Genomic DNA, 23,628 nt, shown 5'->3' with positions numbered 1-23,628 from the left:
ATGCATTCCTGTTCTAGTTCTACTGTTGAGAACAATGTCACTGTGATTCTCTTGATGGATTGAAGTGGTTTTAGTCTCCTTTGGGCTGCATAAACTGGGTTAGCTCAAACCACCTTCACAGGGTATTTAAACTAACCTGGCTAATGTGAGAGTCAGATTAAGGAGGCAAATGCAGCCCCTCCCTGAGGCTGAGCTCCAAGGCAGTAATCTCTGCAGAGGGGAAGTAACCTGCAGTCAGGATGGGAACTCATGGAGAAAAGGTGGATGTCTGTGGCCGAAGGATCAGGTTTTTAGAGGCTGACATGCCAACTCTATTTTCCTCAGCCTGTACCACAGCACCCACCTGCCTACGTCCCAGCTGAGTAACTCCACTGCACACCACACTCCTCAGCAGGGCTGAGCCCCAACACCTCCTTCTCTCTGAGCACCAGGAACCCCCACACTGCTGGATCCACACATTTCTGACAAACATACAAGCAGCTCCCAGAACCACTTGGGTCTTGTTTGGAAGCAAACCATCCAACCAAGCTCCACCATCCCAGGCCCTTTGGCAGGCCCATCCATGGAGAGCTGAAGGCCTCCCAACCCCATGAGAAATGATACAACCAGACAAAACCACAGCTACTGCTGCACTGAGAATACTTGAAACATGTGGTTTTCATGTTTTCCCAAACACAGCAAAACACAACCAGCAGACAACACATTCCTTTTGAAAGCCTCTTAAATGCTGCTCAACACAGAGCCTGTCTGTGAGCAGCTGGGACACAATCCGGGCAGGCTGTGCAACGGGAGGGGTGTGGTGGTGTTAGGAGACCACGAAACTGAGACTGAAAACCCCTTACAAGCTCAGGCCATGAGGCTCCAGTTGCACAAAAGCCCTTTCACACAAGAGCTTCGCCATGGGGGCACCTGGGAGAGAAACACAGATCATGTCTGTACTGGGAGAACTGAGGTGGTTTCCCAGTGCTGGGACCACACCACGCACCTTGAGCAGGGGCTGCCCAGAGAGGCATCACTGGAGGTACTCAAATACTCAGACACTTTGGCTGGTCCAAGCCTTGAGCAACCTGATCTAGTCAGACTTGCTTTCAGTAGGAAGCTTCACTGAAGACTTCCAGAGGTCTCTTCCAACCTAAATTATCCTGTGCTCTGACTGCATGACCGGATGAGATGTGGTAAGAATCATCACCCAGTCCCATGGGAGTGAAGTCTGGCCACAAGCAGGGGGTGGCAAAGTCTGATCCAGTCCGCTGTGGTCTGGTCACTGCTGACAGCAGGACTGGGAACTGACATGCTCTGCCGAGCATCTGCAGATTAGGAGCAGCCAGAGTGAGCAAAATGTGGCAGGATGTGAATGCCTCAGTCTGCCCATCACAACACGTTTAACACGCTGCTGCCGGATTGGAAAGTTATGCTAAAAGCTAGCAGTGTATTTTGACTAAACACAGATTTAAAAGAAACATACAAACACAGAGGAAAAAAAGCCCAGAAGAATCAAATCTAAACTTTAAGCCTAAACTACCTCACAATGTTTATTTTTAAAACAGACCATCCAACTGCAATTTTGCACCTATGATAAAGTGATCATTAAAGTAACTTTCCTCTGTTCTGGCCACCTGAAAATACCAAAGACAATTACAAGTTTGGGTAACCTCTGCTGTAAGTTAAAAGTTATTTTTAAAACCAGGATCTATTCTAACTGTGATAAGACAAGCATTGGCTCATGAACTATTACAAATTCACTTCTATAGTTGCCCTGATTGGAAAACACGAAAAAGAAAATAAACTGATGTCTTCAAAAGAGATGGAGGAGCTCAGTGCAGAGGTAAGCAATCACAGGTTGCCTCCACCTGTAATAAATCCACCAAAGAGGAAGGCCAGCTCCTGCATCTGCAGCATGTGAGCCTCCTCCCACCCCCACCAATCTGAGCAAGCCTAAGCGGAACACCAACCAGACAGGAATCCCACTGGGAAGCAAAAATTGCTGAGAACACATTTTATAAACACAGTCCTTTGGGGAGCTAGAGTTGACACACAGTGAAGTCAATTTTCTCTGAACCTTGTTACTCTCAAGTCTACTTGATGCACTTAATGACCACAAACACAGGGACTTCCCTAAGAACAGTCCAACATGCCCTATCACTAAATGACTTTAAGCTAAAGGCAGACATATCAACAGACAACTTTCCTCTTCCTGTCCAGGCAGTTCTCTGGAAAGATCATGGTATGAAAAGACAGTACTTGCCACAGTAGGTATAGATGAGTTTAGAGTCTATAAAGCGAACTTTGAGGTTGTGCAGGACGGCAGGCTCGTGGAGATAACTGAGTGCTGTGAGGTCATTTTCACCAACGAGGATGTCAGGGTTCCGCAGGGGCGGGAGCTCCTTCGTCTTCGGATCGAGGCTGTACTCTAGGTCCTGAAAATCAGAGACACTCAAAAGAGCTGGTGTTTAGGTTTCCTAATTCAGTTCCTCCAACTATTCTTCCCAGCGAAACATGCTCAAGGTAAAAACACCACAATGCAAGATTTCAATTATCTAGTGATTTGAGTGAGCAGCTCTTTCTCCAAAAATGTCCTTGAAAATTTCCCAGAGGGGTTTTCTATATGTACAACAGGCAACTGTATGGAGATACCATCTTTTCAGACTATTACTTAAGCAAACCCCATGCTTCTGCTGCCATATCTTTTTACTGGATAAACCAAAATATGCTACATCACAAATCTAACCAGCTTTTCCCCATTGCTTTCCTCTTGAGTGGAACAGGCAGGGGAAGCAGATTCCCACCAATCTACAGCCAGCTTCATACACAGTAACACAACATGGGAACTTTGGGAGAAGAACACAAAAACTGAAAAAAATGCTACTTAGAACCTTTCTTGGATATAAATTCATCTCTAATATAGATGTTTTAATTGCATCTGTCTCTAGATCTAAAATCACTTAATTTACCTGCTATTTCCATGGAAAAATTAAACTAGAAGGACGTGAGCTTTTCACAGACATGTCATCATTTCTCAACATAGTACACAGCACCCTTTTTGCAATGCCCTTAATCCTTGCCCTTTTTATCTTTATTAATTTTCTGCTGGTTATGTTCAACTTAAAAGTCACAGTTCTTTCTCTGCAACACTGTTCTCCTAGCAACCCTGTCTCCCTGGAATAGCAAACCAGGGCTATACATTTAATGGCATAAGTAGAAAAAGATGATGCAACTGAACATAACAGGCAGTGGATAAAAGCAACTGCTTTTTAATTTATTTTAAAAAGGCAAAATTGATTTTTGTAACTAAGCAGTAAAATTTATCACACCAAAAAATGCTGCAGAAAGTGAGTGGACAAAAGCAATTGCACACACCTAAATACAGCTATATTTTGACAGCACAGCTTCCTGCAATAGATACATCAGTCTCTGGTTGAGAACAAGAACTATCAGCTTACAAACAATATACAGACTTACCTTGCCCTCTTCAAGTCGAAGCTGAAGGACTTTATCTCCAGGTTTATAATCTTTAAGAAGTTCTGCTGACTTCCAGACCTCCTCTGGATCAGGGATCCAAACCCTGGCATACTGCAGTACAACAACAGCAAGAGATCAGTGAGCTTTTGTTGCACTATAGTTAAATCAATACACATGACACTAAAAGGATTCTTTTTTCCATTTTAAATACATGTTTAACAGATAAACTCTTATCAAGAGGTAAGTTAATTAGTACATCTGAGGTGAATAACTTGTTCTATTGATAAATGGCTACGAAAGCATAATTTTATTGCCTATGCAGAGACAAAAAGGCATTTTCCATGTAAAAGATATTCCAAGATACATGCTCAATGCTAAAAATCTACAAAGTAAAAAAAAAAAAAAAGTGTTTTCAGAAAGATCAAAAATTTGGCTATCCAAAAAAATAACTCTTTGAGTAAGTTCTAAACGCACTTGTAGCACATTTTATAGCCATTTTTGCCTTTTTTTCCCCCCAAAGAGAACACTATGGCCCATCTGCGTTAATTTAGGCAAAGCTGCCTGATCAGGGGTTAAAAGCTCTTTCCTCTGTAGTTACAGAGAGCTAGTTTAGAAATTATTATATCCAGAATGCCAAAACAAAAAAATGGAAAAGATTTGGTTGAAAAGGCCTCCAGACAACAGAAAAAACCCCCACAACAAACCAGATTCCCATTAATGACCATCTTCATACAAACTTTATTCATAAAAGTAACCCGGTGCAAACATACGATTTGTTTTCAAAAACAGCAAGAATATTCATATTTTTAAATGAGTGAAGACACAATGGTTACCTCATTCAAGAATCAATTAAAGACTTATGGAAACCATCTGGTTACATATACAGTCACATGGACATGCAAATACACACATATGAAAACAGCTCTTGAGTGGAACAAGGAAAAGGCTGTGACATTTTTAATATGTTACAGCTCCTGAACCAATGCTCTTGCAATGCCTAGAGAGCACTGAGATCACACCACACCCAGCACCTTTGCAAACAAAACAGCTTCTGGGCTCTGGAGGTGCACTCATACACCTCATTGCAAAACATTCTCAATCCACTCATTTATTTCCAAATAACTATAACGTATTTGTCAGAGCATGGCATTTGATGGCAGAGAAAACTGCATTTGGTCACACACAGCTTCACCACCTAACATCTTACACAACTTATTTTTGTATAGCTGCTTCTGCCTCAAAGAATGCTGAAGCTTTTTCCCCCACTTATAAACGCAGTTTTCCCACTATGGAAAATTACAAACTGCTTGTTTGTGCTAGGGATTTTCTGAAAGACTTAATGAAAAACTTCATATTGCTTTCCTGCTGCAAGACAGGACCCGATAAAACTGAGCAGCAGTTTCGGGAGCAGGACCTGCACAGCCCCAGCCCCAGCACCTGCCCAGCTGGAGGCTCAGTGCCTGCAATAATTTTGAACTTCAGGAAGCAATTTGCTTCCCATACCCGGGATGATCCTCAAGAACAGTGCACATGAGTAATTTACAACAGCCTAAATCAATGGCTTTTACCCGTAACACAGGGCAGCCTTTAAAGCACTGCCTTCACCCCAAGAGCTCCCAAGCTCCTGAAAACCTTACACCACACACACAAACCAATTCTCTGTACCGAGTGAAAGGAGAAAGATCATGAAATAAATAAATAAAAACTCACTTTCATCATTCCCACTACACAGTATGTCATGCTCCCACACCTGGCCTTTCTCCATCATCACTGGGCATTAATGCCAGCCCTAAGAATCTACTTTATACAAAGACAAGCAGCTTTGCTCTTTGTAGTCAGTTTCTGCTTGTGTGGCTTATTTTTTTCTTTGAGCTTTGTTAGTTCCATATATATTTGCAACTGTATTCAGTGCAAAAGTGCTGCATTACTTTATTATTTGTATAAACCTCTTCCCCACTCCCCAAGAGATAAATTATTTGAAAAATGAAAGATACCCAAAACAATTCTTCAGTATGTGCTCCTGCCAATCACAGAGCACCGTATATAACAACAGAGGAAACCAGCAGCAGAAGGCATAGTTTGGGCATGTGGATTAGCTGTTTTCAGCCCTTCTGCATCCCCAATTCACAAGGGAAGAAACCTTGTCTGAGCTAACAAGTGCATGTGCAATGCAAGCACAAACCCACAGAAACTACAAAGTAAGTCCAAAATAATTAAACAGGACTTGACAGTAGAGGTGCCATATTAAAGTCAAGTAGAATGCTAAGGAACAATGTTTTCTTTCCTTTCCACTTGGTTTGAAACAAAAGAGACCCTGTAAAACTTCATAATTCATAAACTCATTATTTCATATAATAGTAATTTCACATCACAATTTCCTATCATAATTTCAAATCAAAAAATCAGTAATTCATAAGGTACATATATCCAAACATAGCACAATACACTTGTTCTCAGAATTCTTTTATTTTAAAAAAACCCAAAATGCCAAAAACCAAAACCCTGCCAGAAATCAGGGCAGTTTTTTCAGTTTAACAAAAGACGCTCCAGACACAGCTGCAGACTGAATTCATACCACACTTCAACCAGGTTCCATCCCCAAGATGCAACAGAAGTTCCCCATCCCCAATATTTCTGATAGGATATTCCTTCGAAGGAATTAACAGAAAGCAAAGTAAATGTGAAAGAGGAAAGCATTTAAATGTTGTCTAGCAAAAAGGACCAGCAGGCTGATTTCCTTTAGGCTACACAAAGGAAAGTTTCCTGACCAAAGAAAGGCAGCAGCCTGAAAGACACAAATGCTGATAACCTGAAGCAGCAAATGCTGTGTGGCAGTTTCTAACTATGTGATCCACGGCAGCATGAAAGAGGCATCCTTAATTTATCCAGCTAAAACTGTACATTTTCTACTGTCTAGAGAAAGGAAAGAGAAAGCAGAAAGCACATCACCATAGAAACTGAGCTACTACAGACAGCTGAACCTTCCATGACATATCCCTACAGATATTAAAGCCATCCTATGCGTGCTAGGCTGTAGCTTTTCATCTCCAGCATCAGTGCCTAGCCTTAAATCCCTGCCAAAGAAAACACCTGGTAAAAGGAATGGGTGGGAGGAAAAAAGAGACAAGTTCCTAATCATAAGTACTGAATCATTTCACAACATTCTCACCTCATTAACTTAGCAGAATGGTTTGCAAAATCAGATTTTCATGCTATCTTTTATATAATCAGTTGATACTAAAATTCCATTGCTGCCTAGCCTTTAATGGGATCCAACCCCACAGAGGAAAACAAAGCACCAACACTGGTGGAAACAGGACCAAGGGCCTCTCTTGGGAAATACCTTACACTGGTATCTGCTATTCATCCCTCTTTATTTACTAGTATATAAAATAGAGTTTATGACAACATTAGAATAAGGCTAAAATAAGATAAACTTCTAGTGACACTGATTTACAAATCAGCCTTATAAAAAGGCAAGGAAATTCTAGTTTAAAAATTACTAAGGTGTCTAAAATTCTAGCACTGAAATGGCAATATAAATTACAGCAAGAATTGAATGAACTTTACTTTAATTGTCCTGATTATGATCCATGAATACATTACTCCTTGTGGTAGTTCAAGGCAAATTCTGACCCACCAAAAAAAAAAAAACCAAACAACAAAACCTTCTGATAGGGGAGATACAAGTTATGACTTAAGGAAAGGCCATGAAATTAAATTTTAGATAAATATTACTACCTTTCATGCCAGCCCAAGCTTACCACTAGTGTCACTTGCACTTTATATTTCAGTACTGATTTGGCTCAAATCAAGAGCTCTGCTATCCATGTAACTCCTTCCTCTGTGGATGGGATTCTGGCTCAACACTGACAACTCCCTCTCCTCACTGGAGATGTGGGACTGGGAGAGGCACAGGGAGGACACACAGCACATCCTCCCACCCTACAACAAAGGATACCTGCAGCCCAGCATCCACAGCACCACTGCTTAACCTAGACTAGTTTGAAAGGCAGGATGAAAATAGAAGGGATACAGATGAGATGTCCTGGAATTCAGAAGAAAATTAAATAATTAAATGCATAATGACAGGACTATTTCAGATCTCAGTTTCCTGACTCTCTTCCAGCCTCAGCAGACCAACATAAAAAACCCAGCATCTCCAAAATCCCCTGGAAGCACTCGTTCAAGGAAGGGCAAGATGGGCAATAGCTTATTGATATCTACAAAGCAACTCCAAAAGAGTTCACAGCAAAACAACAAACACAGAAGTTTTCACGTCTTACTGGTGGGTCAGAAGGTTGGCTGCATTACTACAATTTTACAAAATAAGAAAATATAATAGAAAAATCACAGTATTCTGTCATACCTCAGGATTTCATCTTAGATCACATGAAGAAATCAGCAGACTATAATAATTATCTATCAAATGAGACCATATGACTCACAAAGCCTCTCTTCTGAGATATTAACCTCTTGAAGTACTAATTGACATTGCTGACAAAACGGAATTAGCAATGCAAGAGGCTCAGCAGTCTTGTCAGCAGGCAAATACTTTTCTACTTCCATTGCACAATCACAAACACAGAAGAAGGAGATACAGCTATCTTCCCAGCTCACCAGCTCTTTGGGTAAGAGCTGAAAGGGTTTGTTAAATGATCTACACCCTAGAAGGAAAAAGGAAATTTCAACTCAGAGAAAGCTGTCCCTAGTTTCTCAGCACAACCTACCCATGTAAGTAAACTTGTATGATTTTCACTTCAGCAGAGATCATCTCTTTTTTTATTTACAGACAGCCTCAAAAACCACAGTCTTTCACATGTTAACTGAAAAAAATATGCGAGACATTGCCCCCCTCCCTTTCAAGAATGACCTCGGGGCCGGGTAGGAATAAAGCAGCTCATTTATGTCTGGATCAAAGAGACACCGTCAATTCTGGCAGCATGAGCTGAAGGAGCCAGTGGAACAGCAACAGCTGGTGAAAGCCAAAGCCAAATTTCACCAAAATTATTCAATGTGAACTTGTTGCTGACTGAACATGGCCACCTGGAGAGAGCAGGCTGCACTGTTAGGCTGGAAAAAGAAAAGTGTCTCTGCTAGTAAGGTGTAACAACAAAACAGAGCACAAAGTCATCAAAGTTCACACTGCAGGGGTGTTGAACTGATCTATGCAAAATGCAGAGTTATTAAAAAAGGATTTCGGAGCTGTGGATTTCCTTGGCCGGGCTTGCTTTGAAAACACAATTTGATGAATAATTTCTCTTCAGCTTTGTATTTTCCCCTATGCTTGGTTCATAGTGCCACCACCAAACATAGTAATACTGAGCCTAGAAATACTTGAAACAGCCAAGTTCAGTTTTTAAAAGCTCTACATAAGGAGATCGACAGCCAGCTGAGTAACAGGCAAATACAAGTCCTAACGTGACCAGTCTGGAATCCCACAAAGAGACCACGATCCCTCACACAGCAGGCACGAGGAGGTCCCGCTTCTTCCACTTCTGAGACCACTAAAATTTGTGCCACCCATCCTGTGATCCACGGGCAGTCCCAAGGACACACTGCACTCCTATGATCAGAGTGCTGCTGCTGCCTGCACTCTGAAAAGTCAGACAGGACTTTTCTCCCATAAAAATGCCAAGTAACCAGGGAGGGTTGGAAAGTAGAGCATCTCCATGACAAGCAGGCTGCTGCAAAACCTCTGACCAACTCATCTTAATTCTTCTTAGAGCCAGAGGGAAATGGAATCATTAATTTTGGAAAAAAAAAAAAATCCAAACAGAAATTATAGTTTTCTTAAAGGCAGTAGCACTCCTTGGGAATGGAGCATATTTTCTGTCTTGTTGCCCAGCAACAGCCATTTATAAACCTCTTGTAGAGTTTACAGCCTGCTATTTACAAAGAATTCATTTAAAAATAAATTTATATCATGATATACAGTAGGGGAAATGTAAGTGAGAATTTGTATTAATGTTTTATCTGGGCAACAACCCCACATAATTTACCTCACATGAAGATCAAAAGCCCTGTGTTATCCTGTCTGATGGGAATTCCGTGACCAGCCACAAGCAGAGCTCCCAAACAGCATCCAGGGGACAGCACTGACCCAGGGTCTGAGCCATCCCCTAAGCTACCAGCACTGTGAGTTTGCATACCACTGACATTGGGTCTGCAAATCTGGCTCACAGCTCTGCAGGTAAGGCACTGCATCTTTCACCACTCACGAGGAAACTCCTTCAATCACAGCTCAATGAGAAAAAGTCCATTGTACTTGAGTACTTCAGCTACCCTATAAACATCCACTGCATTTGAATCATACGGATATAAAAGCTTTTTTTTCCTCCCTCCTTTCTTTCCTTTTTTTAAGGATTTTTACAAGGCATTCTTTGTATTTAGGGCCTGGAGACTAGAAACAACAAAAGCAACTTGTATGTCATTTGCCAAACGCGCTGTGATTGTACAAGGTACAATCAAAAACTATCAGCATCCCACACAGAATCACTGCAGCAAGATCTGTATCTTCAGCCACTGCAAAAACATCCATTGACTTACCTTTAGCTGAAAGTTAGGGATGCAAAAAAAAGCTCAATCCCAAACACAGGGTATCTATATACACTGAAATTCAGAGAAAATTATCACCCAGCAAATCTACACCTTGGGCCTGACATCAAGGCCAAAACCCGCAGTTTTACTTTAAAATATCAAATCTATCAAAGAACAGTTATATCCCAAGGTCGTAATTGATATGATTTTCCTAAGAAACATTTTTAAGGACTTAAAACACGTGAAATGTTTAAAAGTCGTGCATTTTCTTCACCTTTAAAAACACAGCTTTCTGCATTTTATGTTGATTGTACTTGACCTTCTCTTCAAAATGTCGTACAGAGGGAGACAGATGTGGTTTATAATCAGCTGTTATTAACCCAGACAATACTTCAGCTATTTAAATGCTGCCCATTCACCCCCCTAAGCTGCTGCATGTGGGAACAGCTCTTGTTAGCTCCTGTTGTACTTCACAGATCCCCTTTCACAGGCTCTTCTCCACCCTCCCCAAGCAGCCAGCCATCCTCAGCCAGTGGCCACGGCTACATCGTGTACTCTGTGACTTACTGGGCATGTGATGCCAGCAGCACCCTGCTGAAACCCCTGGGCAGCGATGGGAAGTCACATGGGACACTGCTTGGGTACACCCTGGATTTGCCTACGTGATGCTGCTGAGAGGGCTTAATCAAGGCTGTATGATCAACTACAGAAAAATGAGACACGTTTCACAAAGTGGCCCAGCCAGTCTGTTAAAAGAGAAGCACAGATACATCCTTCCCTATGTCCCTGCCACTACCACGAGCCCACGTGGATGGCAGGGACATAAGGAAGGATAACAAGGAGTGATGCTCCTGCACCTCTGGCCTGAAGCTCCCCACCCACCCCAGCTCCCCAGAGGACACCTCATACTCCACCAGTCAGCAGCAAAGCTGCAGGGTAATAACCCACCACAAACCTTCAGTGAAACAGCAGCGCTGCTACCTTATTTCATGCAGTATGTCTCATGGGTTAGCAAGCATCTATTCTCATTTAATTCAGTTCATTTAAAATAAACCAGGCTTAAAAATACACATTCACAGAAACAGCAATGCTGAAGAAAATTTTGTGTTTGAAAGTGTTTTGATTTCTAGACCTGTCAGAGGAATGAATGAGGCTCTGAAGAATCTTCAGAGGAGATGGCAGTAGCAACGAGATCAAACCCACCAATGTTGTGGACACTGCTTGAGGCACAAAACAGCTGAGTAATCACAGTAAGATCTGCAAAAACACCAAACAGAAGTGTAACGCCTATCGCAGACTGAGTGACAAGAAGAATATTCTGACTCATGTAAAATTTCCTTTGTGGTCATACCCACACAGAGAGGCAAACACTCTGTTGCATTTCGATCTGTACCACCAGAATGAAGGCCAGCAATGAATTATATGCTAGTGATTTCAGAAAGAAGCTAATTATAAGTCTGCCTTAAAACTCACAATTCATTCAACCTGAAAAACATGTTACAAGAATTGTACAAGAGTGGCCACAAGAAATTTAAGGGCAAATGAAACAACTGCAGTTACCGTGAATATTCAGCTAATGAGACATGTTGCACTGAAAGAAACAGCATTAGGGAAAGGATGCATGATTTCATGTTTGTGTGCTTACAGTGAATGCTGCTCCAATTTAAAAACTTTAAAAAAGCCTACACCTAAGAACATAAAAAAAAAAAAAAAATCAACGTGTCATGATTAAATGCATGGGTGTCTAAATTTAAGATTCAAGAACACAAACATTGTAAGAGCAAATAAAACAAGTGACTGCAGGATTTTGTTTTAAGATGATACAAGCCATAATAAAGACTTGACAGCATAACTAAATGGAGAAATAGACATAATTTCCAGACTCCTGGTCCAAATTCAGTCCAGATCCTCATGCTTCTTCCCTATTTTTCATGCTGATGTCACACAACAAAACACTGACTTCACTCTCTCAAGTTCTTAGATGGATTTAAAATCTTACAGGAGCTTTCTACAATTATTTTCCCCAAAGTTTCTGGAGACCTGGCAGACAGGAGACAGCACCCCTGCAGCGCTCCTCACAGCACGGAGCCAGCCCCAGTTTCACGCCAGGATGGAAGGGGCTGGCTGCAGCTGGAGCTCACGCACACAGCAGGAGGAAGCGCTGCCTTCGGCCTCAGCGCCTCTGCCTCAGCACACAGCCCTCTGCATCGCTGCCGTGGCATCGCCTGCTGCGCCCTGTACTGCGCAGGGTGGGACAATAAGGGGCTGCACTCATCAGACACATGTGCTGCACCGTGCTGTGCCACGGCGCTGCAGCTTGGAACAAGAAGCTACTGAGGAAGCAGTGGAGCCCTAACTGCTCACCTAGCTCACAGAGGTGAAACAAGGCTTCATTTTCTGCTATCTGTAAAACATCTGGACAACTGCTGACTTAATTGTGAAAGTTTAATTTAAAAGTTAAAAATTAAAGTAAATATATTTGAGAGTAGATAAGGCTGTACTTTTCGGAGTGCTTTTCTACAAAGTTGAGCTCAAGTCCAAAAGCACCATCTTATTTTTACTTAATCCTAGCCCCCAAAAAGTCACATTTAAAGTAAAACACCAAACTGAGGTTTTAAAAATCAAAGATTAACTGAGTATTTTTTGTTAGACCAACACAGAAGCCTCAGGCTGAGATGCAGTTGCATCATTAAAACAGAGCTGACTTAGCTTGAGTTATTCAAGGAGAACTAGTTTTAGTCAGCTAGCCCAGACCGTAGCTGTCATCATGGACCGGTCCACAGCACAGACACCCTTCTGCTCTACTGCAACAGCAAACTGACACCAGTGAAGCACATCTAATGAACCATATTTAGTTCCACCAGTCCTTCATGGGAAATTAACAGTAATTTACAGCAAGACCTCACACAAGGAAACCAGAGTGACCTGGCAAGCTCAAACTCAAAACCAGTGAGCAGAGTTAGACCTCCCCAAGAGCTGCCCTTCCTCCACAAGAGCTGGGGGAAGCTGTGAAAGCAGAACTGGGGTTAGTGGCCACAGAGCTGCTCTCAAAAACTCCCCAGCAAGGGCAGCAGCATTACTTCCCCCGGGCCTCAGCCCTGCCCTGGCAGCCCCTCAGGGAACGGGCACAGGCGGGGCCGCGCCGGCTGCGAGCGCCCCGAGCCCCAGCAGCCGCTGCCCCCGGCTGCCACGGCAGCTCATGGGAGGCACCCCGGAGCTGCACAGACAAGGGAAGTTACACCCTTTCACACTACTTGAAGCATACTTTCGAGCATACCACACTTAGAGAAACTATCCCGCTCCTTTTCTCTGCAAGTGTTCTCTCTTTGATTGCTCGCAGAAAGTTTCAATCAGCTTTACAGTTCCAACGCGTACGGCTGTCACAAGGAAGAAGTGTGCCAAGACATGAAATTCTAACAACTTCTGCAAATGCCTCTCCTCATGCAAGATTTTTTCTAAGTGCAATGATCTCCTAAACAATGAATTTAATGTCTGACAAAAAGTCTTCTTTATGTATCTCCAAGATCCTAAGTCCAAACTCAACTGAAATCCTTATCAATAAACTCTTATACTGTAATACTAATAAGCACTTATATGCTTAGCTATACAGTACTACATGCCTATGTTAAAACCAAGAAAACAACTGAACATATTCTACTTACTTTAACATACATATACTCTAAAACATCTATTTCCATCCCGTATCTCCAGCAACAGAGATTTTCAGCACTTTCAGACGCAGTTGGTATTTGCTTTACAGGCAAAATAGGCTCAATCTCCATGGAACATATTTCCATATCTCTTGTGTTGGTGTATACTATCTCATAAGGCAACTTGGGAATCTCTCTCTCTGGTTTCCCCAGCAAAACAACTGAGGTCATCTGCTTTAAAGATACTTATGAATAACCCATGGAGTCTGCAGAAAGTAATGTGTGACAAGCCATGTTGGGGCAATGAATTCCCTCATTGTTAGACTGACTCATAATATTTTTAGGTTATTTCTCTGGCTCTACAAAGCACAAGAGTGTCCTCCTGTAAATCACAAAGTAGTTGTAAAATTCTCCTGTCTTGTGATAATCAAATGGAAGAACTCAAGGACACCACTGGTAACTGGAGCAAGACTTTATGATTTTTCATATTCATGGATAGGTACATCACTCAAATGAGAGATTCCTGGTTTTCCATATTTAGGACTGTCAAACTAGAAACACACAGTTTATATCTACCCATACAGCAACCCTGGAAAACAACATGACAAATCACATGCCACACTTACCCTGTGTGAGCTGCTACAAACACAGAACGAGAGCTCTTCAAAGCAATGATGCTTTAGCCTTTACATTTAATCTTAAAGCAAAGGATCTCATCAGACCACAATGTAAGCGGCCTGGAAGAGTCTGTTTTCAACCCTCCTCCTGCCTCCTAAGAGCTAAATAAACTCAACAAGCTACATCTGCTAATTGCCAGGGGCAATGTGAATGACCCTAACAGCCTCACCCTACCTACAGCCACACCTGAAGCAGGGTTAAAAGGAAAAATGGAGACTTGATGAGCAGTGAGAGAAATGCAACAGCTTCCAAGACGTTCAGAAAGTAGCCACAACTTTCACCAAACAGCACAGAGCTGACAGACACAAAAACAGAGCTGCATTCTGCATTCCTGACTGATTCTTCTCCAGTTTAATCCTCATATTGCTCCCTCAAACTATTCGTGATCATGGTGACTTCCCACTCGTACTTGTTTCTTCATGTTATGTTTGTACCTTCTTCTCCCTCAACATTCTAAGAAGCTTTACCCCAGCCTTGAGTACCTCCATAGCATTATTATTCAGGGAAAGATCTTGCTATTGTTGCTGACTAACAGCCAAAGAAACTAAATCCATGCCACTAAGGAGAACAGGTGTAAAACACAAGATCTCTGCTTCTCTAAGTAATCCATTTGCACCTTAAAATTTACATTAAAATTTGCAGATACATTAAAAGTTGGGTCTTTAAAAGTATCTGCAATCCACAGACATTCAATGGAGTGGAGTCTTTAAACTTCATTAGCAGTGCCTAATGTTTCCTGTGCTTACCTTCCAGCTGCTTAACATCCACAATTCAGCAAGGAAGGCACTTTCTAATGTAACCACATTAACTACTTTGCCTCTTTAAAAAACAAACAAAAAACCAACAGAAAATCAAAACACACAGAACCCACACAAACTGTTTTAACAGCATTGATTTCTTCTTTCTATTTTATTTGTGTGTAAACAGACTGATACATAGAAACAAACTACTAAATACTGCAACTAGCTGCAAGCAGCAAGCAAAGCAGCTGTACTGCGACAGGAAAGGCACAGAGAGTGACGGGCAAGACCAGGAAGACCCCAACATCACCAAGATCATCAGCTCGGTAACTCCGTGGTTTTCATGTCTGTGCAGTGCTGGGCAGTCCAGGTTATACATCTCACACGGTGTTTCACAGCAGGCTGCTGCCTGGAGGAAACTGAAAACATGGACTGTGCTAAAAGATGAGTGGCACCATGAGATGGCAGGGTCCTAAAAGTGGAAACTTCTGCTGAATATACACTCTAGCTATTAAACATTAAAACTGGGGTTTAAGTAGACAGGCCCTAACTTATTGCAATGCTGCATACACAGAGCTTTCCTCAGAGAACTTGACAAAAGACATCCCTACGATGTATTAGTTGTTTTCCCACACGAATCATTCCTAACAGCTATAGGACAGCAAAGTTATTTCCCTGCCATAAGAAGAAATAGAGAATAAAGGGCTTGATCTTTCATAGTTATGTGCTCGATTTGAAAGCACAAAATTAAGCAATGTGTGATTACTCACACAGGATAAAGATAAATCTTTGCAGAATCAGGCTTAAACAAACCCAGGGTTAAGCAAAGCCAAGGACATGGAGAACAAGGAGGAAATGATGCAGACCTAAGCAAAGGGTGGCACTGGCACAGGCATGTAGCACTGTTCTCTGCCAGCAGAGTCACCAAAAGCCTTGCCATTAGTGTTGGCAAACAAGGCCTTAGCAACCCAATCATACAACTCTGTGTCACGGATCCAGCTCCAGGGTAAAGCCAGCAAAAGGGAAAGTTACAGCCACTGGCTCTGTACTGAGTCAGTGAATTCAAAACAGTCTGAATTTTTTCTGTCTCCCATGACTTTTAGATAACAGGTTTAATTTCATGCCTACTGCATTTCCACATTCTTAAAAGTTCTGACACCAATTTGAACCAGCCAAACTCTTAGAAACAACATCCCTGTTGTAGCATATCTTAAGTGGGGTTATGATCCATGGAAACAAGCAGAAAGGCACAGTTTGATGAAAAAGTCAATGTCACAGACATGAAGCAAATTTCCAAGAACCATGGGTTTATTTCTGACCATAACACCATATTTTCCTGCAACAACAACCACCTATTATTAAGGATAGATAGGAAGTTCTGCCTTGCTATTTCAGCAGCAGAGAAGACAAGCAGAAGGTACATTCTGCTGCTTCAACTCATTCGAGTGCCTTGCTAATGAAGCATCAGGAACAATAGCCTTGCCCTAATGCTGTTCCTTGGCCCCGGGCCCAACTGTTCAAATACTCACTCTCAGAGTCAAGCACGATACACGCAGTAGTAAACACTGCTCCACTACAGTGAGCACAAAATTAGATCAGACATAACCTCTGCACCTTCCAGCACGCGAAGGAAAACCCAGCCAAGCAAAGGAGTTCAGACTCTGCTCATCCCTAACTTCACACATGCACACAAAGCTAAGGTGACTTTAATCAAGAGGCATAAAACAAATCCCAAACTCCCTTTTATCAGAGGAGCTCTTGCTGCTTGACAGGGCAAAGTGAAACTGGGTCCATCACCTCCCCTCTAGCCAAGATGCCTTTCAAACCAGCAACATCTGTACATGTGCTCATATACACATGCAGGTGTCAAATACCCCAGCAATACAAGCAAAACTTCAAATAATTAAATATTTACTTTGTGTATACTTTGGGCTGTCAAGGAATGAAACCTGAATTCAATTAATGTGTATAAATTACTGTATTAATGTAATAAGTAGTTACATATTAATGTGTATAAATATCTAAAGGAGGGGGTGCCAAGAGGATGGACCAGGCTCTTCTCAGTGGTGCTGAGCAACAGGACAAGAGCCAACAGGAAGAAACTGGTGCTCAGGAAGTTCCATCCTACTAATATGAGGAAGAACCTCTTTACTGGGCAGTGACTGAGCACTGGAACAGGCTGCCCAGAGAGGCTGTGGAGTCCCCCTCACGTCAGATACTCAGAACCACCTGGACACAACCCTTTGCCATGTGCTCTGGGATGGCCCTACTTAAGCAGGGAGGTTGGCCCAGATGACCCACTGTGGTCTCCTCCAACCTGACCCATTCTGTGAATGTCCCTGGAGGCCACCCCGAGCTCTGCCAGGTCTGCTGCAGAGGCTAATCCAGGCACAGACCCACAGCAGGCCTGCCAGCTGCACACTGCCTTCCCTCACAGCAGAAACCATCACTGCTTAACCTCACTGCCACTTCTTGCTTTTTAAAAATCCTATTAAAAATAGACCATCCAGAAACAGTGCAACCATGTGCTATTGGACATTTGTGTGACTTCCTCCAATTCAGCTGGCTCAATGAGCACATTTCAGTAACAAAAATGCTTTCTTTAATACAATAGAGATTAGGCAAGGAGTTTCACAAAGAGAGACAAACTACTTTGTTACTAGAACACATGGAGAGAATTAAACTCCCAAAGGTACTACAAGCAAACCCTAAGAGTTAGGTACATCTGTCTATCCCTTACAACAAAATTGGAGCTCTCTGGCTCAACAAAAGATAATAATGGTGGTCATTACACACATTTTCTGACATAGCAGGAGCTTGGCAGCACTTTATATGATCATTTATTTATCTAAAAATTAACAGTAATCCATTACTTAACCCATCTATGGGTTATAGCATGGCACATGCTATAAAATCGCTGCAGTAGAAGCAGACTGCAAATAACCAGTGGCAGCTCCATGTATAGGTGTTACTACTCTGTAAGTGTTGCTGATGACAATTTGGGGGGGGACCCCACATAATCCACTAATGTTACTAGGTAAATGTTTTAATATGACATTCAAAGCATTGAACAAAAAAGATCTATTATTATAAATGGGACCTTCACAGCTCTTTACATGTAACAAAGAACCCACACAACTTTCAAGATTAGGTCTACAGAAAAAAAAAAAAAGTATTTTAAAATATAAAGCTATTATCACCCCTCCCCAAAAGCAGTTCCCATCGATGCTACACTTCCAGTGTTTCATCAGGACTACAGGATACACCCTCCCAGAAGCTATTTGTGGGCTGTGAGAAGCTTTCACAAACAGCTTGGTATCTCTTTGACCTCACCAGAGTGGCATCATTTCCTCCTCCAGACACACTCAGTGTCCAGGGGAGCAAACTGGGCTCCAGCTTAAACCACGGCTTGGGTGGCCTTCCAAGGCTCACAGTTTATTTTAACAACAGATTGCTGACACTTCACAAAACTGCTGTTGGAAAGGTAAGAGCTTTTTCAGTTCCTTCAGCTGCTGTGGCTGACACCTGACTACAAGAGTATTACCGCAGGCCTGGGCCCTAGGGTACATCACTGTGTCCTGCAGCCACAGGGAGGAGGAGGAGAGAAGATCCAGCAGGCAGGAATTGTGCAGCAAGATGGATTTATTTAATTCTTTTACAAACTCTTTTATAGACGTTTTTCTTCATAGTCTAATTGGACAAAGGACCAGCCACCCCTTGGGGTGATTGGCCAAAATCCTAAAAGATCCATTGTCAAAATATTTTTCTACTATACCATAAACAAGACTTTCCAAGGTTGCAGGTGGCTTGGTTGTTTACATTCCCTGCTACCTCTTCTGTGAGAGAGAAAAGTCTCTCACGGACTTAGAAAATAGCAAGAAAATCCTCGCTAGCAGCATTTTTGTATCTACAACAGAGAACAGGTTTTTTTACAAAAACATAACAAAATGTCAAGGTTAGGTTAAACCATGTACTGTTGGACTGCTGGGTAATTATATCCCCAGCACCTTTAGTTTGAAGGCACTAGGAGTAAAGTGGGTGCACACCATTGTGCCCTGGCACCGGCACAGCTGCCATCGTGTCTGTTCCATGCTTACAGAACACTGAGATCACATGCAATAGTTTTGTTGCAAAATGTGGAATACATAAAAATTTTCCTAAGGATGTTCTTTGATGTGTGATCTTTGTATACTTTCAAGCCTAATCAACAGGAAAGGAGATTTAACCTGTGAAACAGATAGCAGCTAACAAGCTCTAAGTGATGTCCAGGTTTAACCTGTGAAACAGATAGCAGCTAACAAGCTCTAAGTGATGTCCAGGTGTTTGAAAGGCAAAGTATTTGCTGGTAGAATTGCCTTAAGGTTTAGGGCTTGACATGCTTCAGTGATCTCAGGCCTACTAGGAGGTTAACAAAGCTTGGGAAGAAGGATGTCCATTAATAAAAAACTAATAAAGCCAACTCAGGCAACTGTGCTGAATCAGTTCTGACTGGGTAAAAGGTAATTCCAGCAGGGGCAGATCCTGACCACCAACTCACAGCCACCGACCCAAGAAATCACCAACCCAAAAGAAGAGAAAGACTGAGCATGCAAGACTTAGCACGAGAAGCAAGAGAATCACTAACCAACAGAAGACAGAATTCTAATTAATAAGAGAACTAGGTAACTTGTAGCCAATGAACATTAATGCCTTTGTTTGCTAAACTGTGTAACTGGTGAAAAGTTTTGGCAGTCGAGGTGCTGGCTTTGTGGATTTGCCACCCAGCACCTCTTTCTGTGCAGAACTGTAAATGAGTCAAATATCTCGACTCTGTGTGTGGATTGGCCTCTTGCACGCCGGGTGAAAGAATCTATTCTACAACAACACTGCACAGCGATATGCAGTACTATGTAATTAAAGCAGCTTTTTTCAAATCCCAAGAGAAGTCCACTAATAGGCACGGAAATTTTGAAATAGTTACATTTTCTCTCTTATGCTCAGGTTGTTTTTTGCTGTATTTCCCTCCCCATGTAGCACTAACACACCCAAGCAGTGCCATTACCTGGTCAGAATCTGCTGTTTGCCGTTTTTGCTTGCAAGGATCCAGCACAAGCAGGAGAAGACCAAGCATTGTAACACCCCTGCCTTCACCCCCAGAGCAGCTGCTGCAGACAGCACAGGGATAGCAAGAAAGGCCACTTGCAATGCTGGGGACAGCACAAGCAGCTTTTTGTTCTATGCAGTTTCCTCTGACACTTCCCTAACTCAATTTATTGCTCATAAACCCTCAAACCGAGCCATTTCAAGGTCAGCTACTGAGTTCAGCTTGCCCAGGCCATGCTCTCCAGTGAAAACTGTTTACTGATTTCTCTATGTTCAAAGGAACATTTCCACTCACTAGAACTGAAATTGGATTAGGCTCTGTGTTAGGACCAAACTAGCTGGAGCTGGCTCCCCCTCATCTCAAAGATAATGGAAAGGGAGGAGCATATTGGTAGGAGCAAGAATGAAAATAAATGAATGTCTGACTGAATGGGTAAGTAAATAAATCAGTGCACTGTACACAGCCATACAAAAGTCAAACAGAAATCCCAAGAGGGCAAAGCAGCATGCTCCAGGAAAGCAGAACATGAAAGAGAAACAACTCAAACCCAGGGAAAAATAGATGGAAATGGAGAACAAAAATGTCACTGCTTCACTCTGACTTTAAAAGAGGCAGCATAAACTTAGTGTCTGATCTGTTTTGTTGATTTTTGTGTACAGGCAAGAAGAGCAGGTGCTGGGGCTTGGTTTTACACCCCTGAAACTCACAAAGGTGATGTCTAACACAAAACATGGCAGTTCCAGCAGAGCAGTCAGATGAATTCCAATTCTAGGCACAGCATTATCGCTTGTTCTTAAGTTCCACAGAAATCAAATTACACTTAACAAAAGCCAGCACATGGCCTAGATTGTCCCTATCAATTTTTATGGGTCAGCAGAAGTACGTGTATAGCTGTTGTTGGCCAGCAGTTCCTGAAATGGCAATCAGCTACATCCAAGCACTGCTCAGTGGGGCTACAGTGAGCCAGGAACCACACCAAGATCCTCCCAAGTTTGTTTGCAAAGTCAAAGAACCAAAACTTTCAGAAATGAACTCACAGCAAGACCACCAACCTGCCAGTGATACACACTCAACAGGACAAGGCTCAAAGGCATAACATTTTTAGTAAGAATGCCTGAGATATAACTCATGGAACAGATTTAAGCTGCTTCACCCCAAAATTGAAGCGAATGCCCTCAAGCACAGTCTGCATTTGCAGTGTCACTGTGCACAGGAATACAAAGCCTCGCATGGTTTGGGCCCACTGCTCACCACTAGTTGTGAGTACACTGGAGCCAGTTCTTTAACTTAAATCCAAATTTCCAGATTAATTACAACCATGTCCAACTCCAAGGCTGGCTATACAGCCAACAAATTTAGAAACACACCTGGATGAATCAAAGCAATAGGGCTTTCACAAGAGTGGCATGACTTCTTCAAAACATCTGTATCGCTGGTTTCTAACAAAAATTATCTAGCTTGGAAAAATAAAGAGTTCCTTTCAGCTACTTCAATACGTGGTTGGGATAGTAAGTGATATTTTTATCCTGGCATGCAAAGAACCCAAACTGGAAGGCATAACATACTAGCAAAGCTGGACACACTGGAGCATACAGCAGAGCCCCACTTCCACCACCCAGCTGGAAATAAGTCTGTTCTCCCATTGTCAGACAGCATCTGAAGACATGCTGACAACTTCTTTTCAACCCTCGTCATCCAGTCATTAACTTAACTTTACCAACAATTGTTGCAAGTTACTCACACCAACACAGCTACCTGAACAGCACGGGCAAGCTGGGATGGGGGCAGCCAGTGGGAGAGGGTAAGAGAGCTGCCTTTGCTTCAGGGCACACACATGCACACACACAGCAGCAACGATGTGCTGAAAATTCATCCCTGACCCTGCTTGCCAGCAAAATATCCATGCCAACACCATATGATAAGAGTTGATGCTACACGGGAAGCTCTGGTACTTTAAGCAGCTGCCCTGAATGACAATCTCTGCTTACCAGTTTAAAAAGATGTGAAATTCACTCTTTCTGTGCCTACGTATGTCTCTAAAGAGGACAAGCAGCCTGTGGTGTGAGAGTGAAGCACAGAAGCAATCTCACTGGCCTTCATCACCCAGTGAGTCCCTGCTGCACGATCATCCCAGCACTTGTCTGACTTCGTGTTTGCTCTTTTTACCTCAGCATGCTTTGACCTTAAATCCATTATTTATGTTACCTAATCAAGGATGAGATACTGAATGCTATTCAAACAGCATGCTGCCATTACTTGAGGAAAAAGCCAGCAGAGAAGGAAGCCAGCAGAGTCTCTCGAGCACCCAGCAGGTTTCCTACCCTGGCCTGTCCAACTCTGAGCCAGGCCCTCCTCAGGAATTATAAGGGGCCTTGAGCTTTCCCTGTAACACGGTTCCAAGACAACAGCACCCCCACATTTTTGGAGGAGCTTCTGACCAAAGGATTCAACCACTCAGTGAAGAGAATTCAAGGTCAGACGAGGTTGGAAATAAAAAAAGAAAGTACTCTGATCCACACTTTATGAGACATTTTAATTCCATAAGAACATCAACAGAGAGAGAGAAATCAAAACCACATTTCCAATATAACTCCTTACACAGAGGTCTATGGGGTGCCTGGAAACAACAACCACAGCTCTCTTGACCAGAACGGTAAATTTCATCCCTCTGGCATAGTTCAAAGAGACACTCTTGTACAAGACACAGAACACCAAGGTGTGCCATGTCACTGATGTATTCAGTATTCCTTAGGGGGTGCAGGCATGCTCCTCACCTCTCTCATTCAGTCTCTCCTACACAAATATATTCCAAGACACAGGCAACCTTGCTGAAGGGACTGTCCGGTTTGATTTGGCCTGATGCACAGCCAGTGTGATGTCCCACCACTCCAGACTGGGAAGACTCTACAGATAAGGTGACCTATTCATGTCAAAACAAAAAGTCTGTTCCCTTTCCTTCCCTGCAGAGTGCTAGACTGGGGATAATCCTGGAGTATTTCAGCAAGTGGCTTGAGGATCTAGATGGTGTGGCTTTCCTAACAACACTCTTTGACTGTGCAAGCCTTTTGAAAGAAGTATTTGGAGTTTGCCATGCTGTACTGTCCTGCTCAATTCCAGTGACCTCTGTCATCCCTTCTGCCCTTAAAGACCTGTTGGCTGTCATTTTTTTCAGATTTATGCATTAGCTCAAGGCAGAGCAATGAAAACAATGCATTGCTAGAGGTGAAAACAACCATTTCCACATCTCAATTTGCAGGCTTTGCCATCAAGATGCACAGGACAGTAACTGTTTCCAGGCAGAAGCTGACGAGATACTAACACACAAGACCAAAAAGATTAGAAAAATGTCTGATTAAAGAGCATATGAGAGTCACGCTGCGCATCACTGTTGACTGCAGGGCTTCTGAACGGCTGCCAGAAGAATATAATCCAAAGGTGCAGTGTCACCAAAAAGCGTGGTTGAATATCAAAGCGCTTA

The 23,628-nt window shown here is 42.5% G+C and overlaps 1 protein-coding gene across 1 annotated transcript in view; it reads right to left on the bottom strand.

Moving 5' to 3' along the window:
- Positions 1–23,628, bottom strand: part of MYO5A (myosin VA) — a 98,399-nt gene that overhangs the window by 74,379 nt on the left and 392 nt on the right. The window contains exons 2-3 of the mRNA XM_082290917.1: positions 3,460–3,570; positions 2,246–2,417 (exon numbers count right to left, since the gene is read on the bottom strand). Coding sequence (XP_082147043.1) covers positions 2,246–2,417; positions 3,460–3,570 — 283 coding nt within the window. The remainder of the gene's footprint in view (positions 1–2,245; positions 2,418–3,459; positions 3,571–23,628) is intronic.

This window comes from Coloeus monedula (genome assembly GCF_965178545.1).
Source record: "Coloeus monedula genome assembly, chromosome: 14".
NCBI lineage: Eukaryota > Metazoa > Chordata > Aves > Passeriformes > Corvidae > Coloeus > Coloeus monedula.
This window is presented reverse-complemented; position numbering and strand designations above follow the sequence as displayed.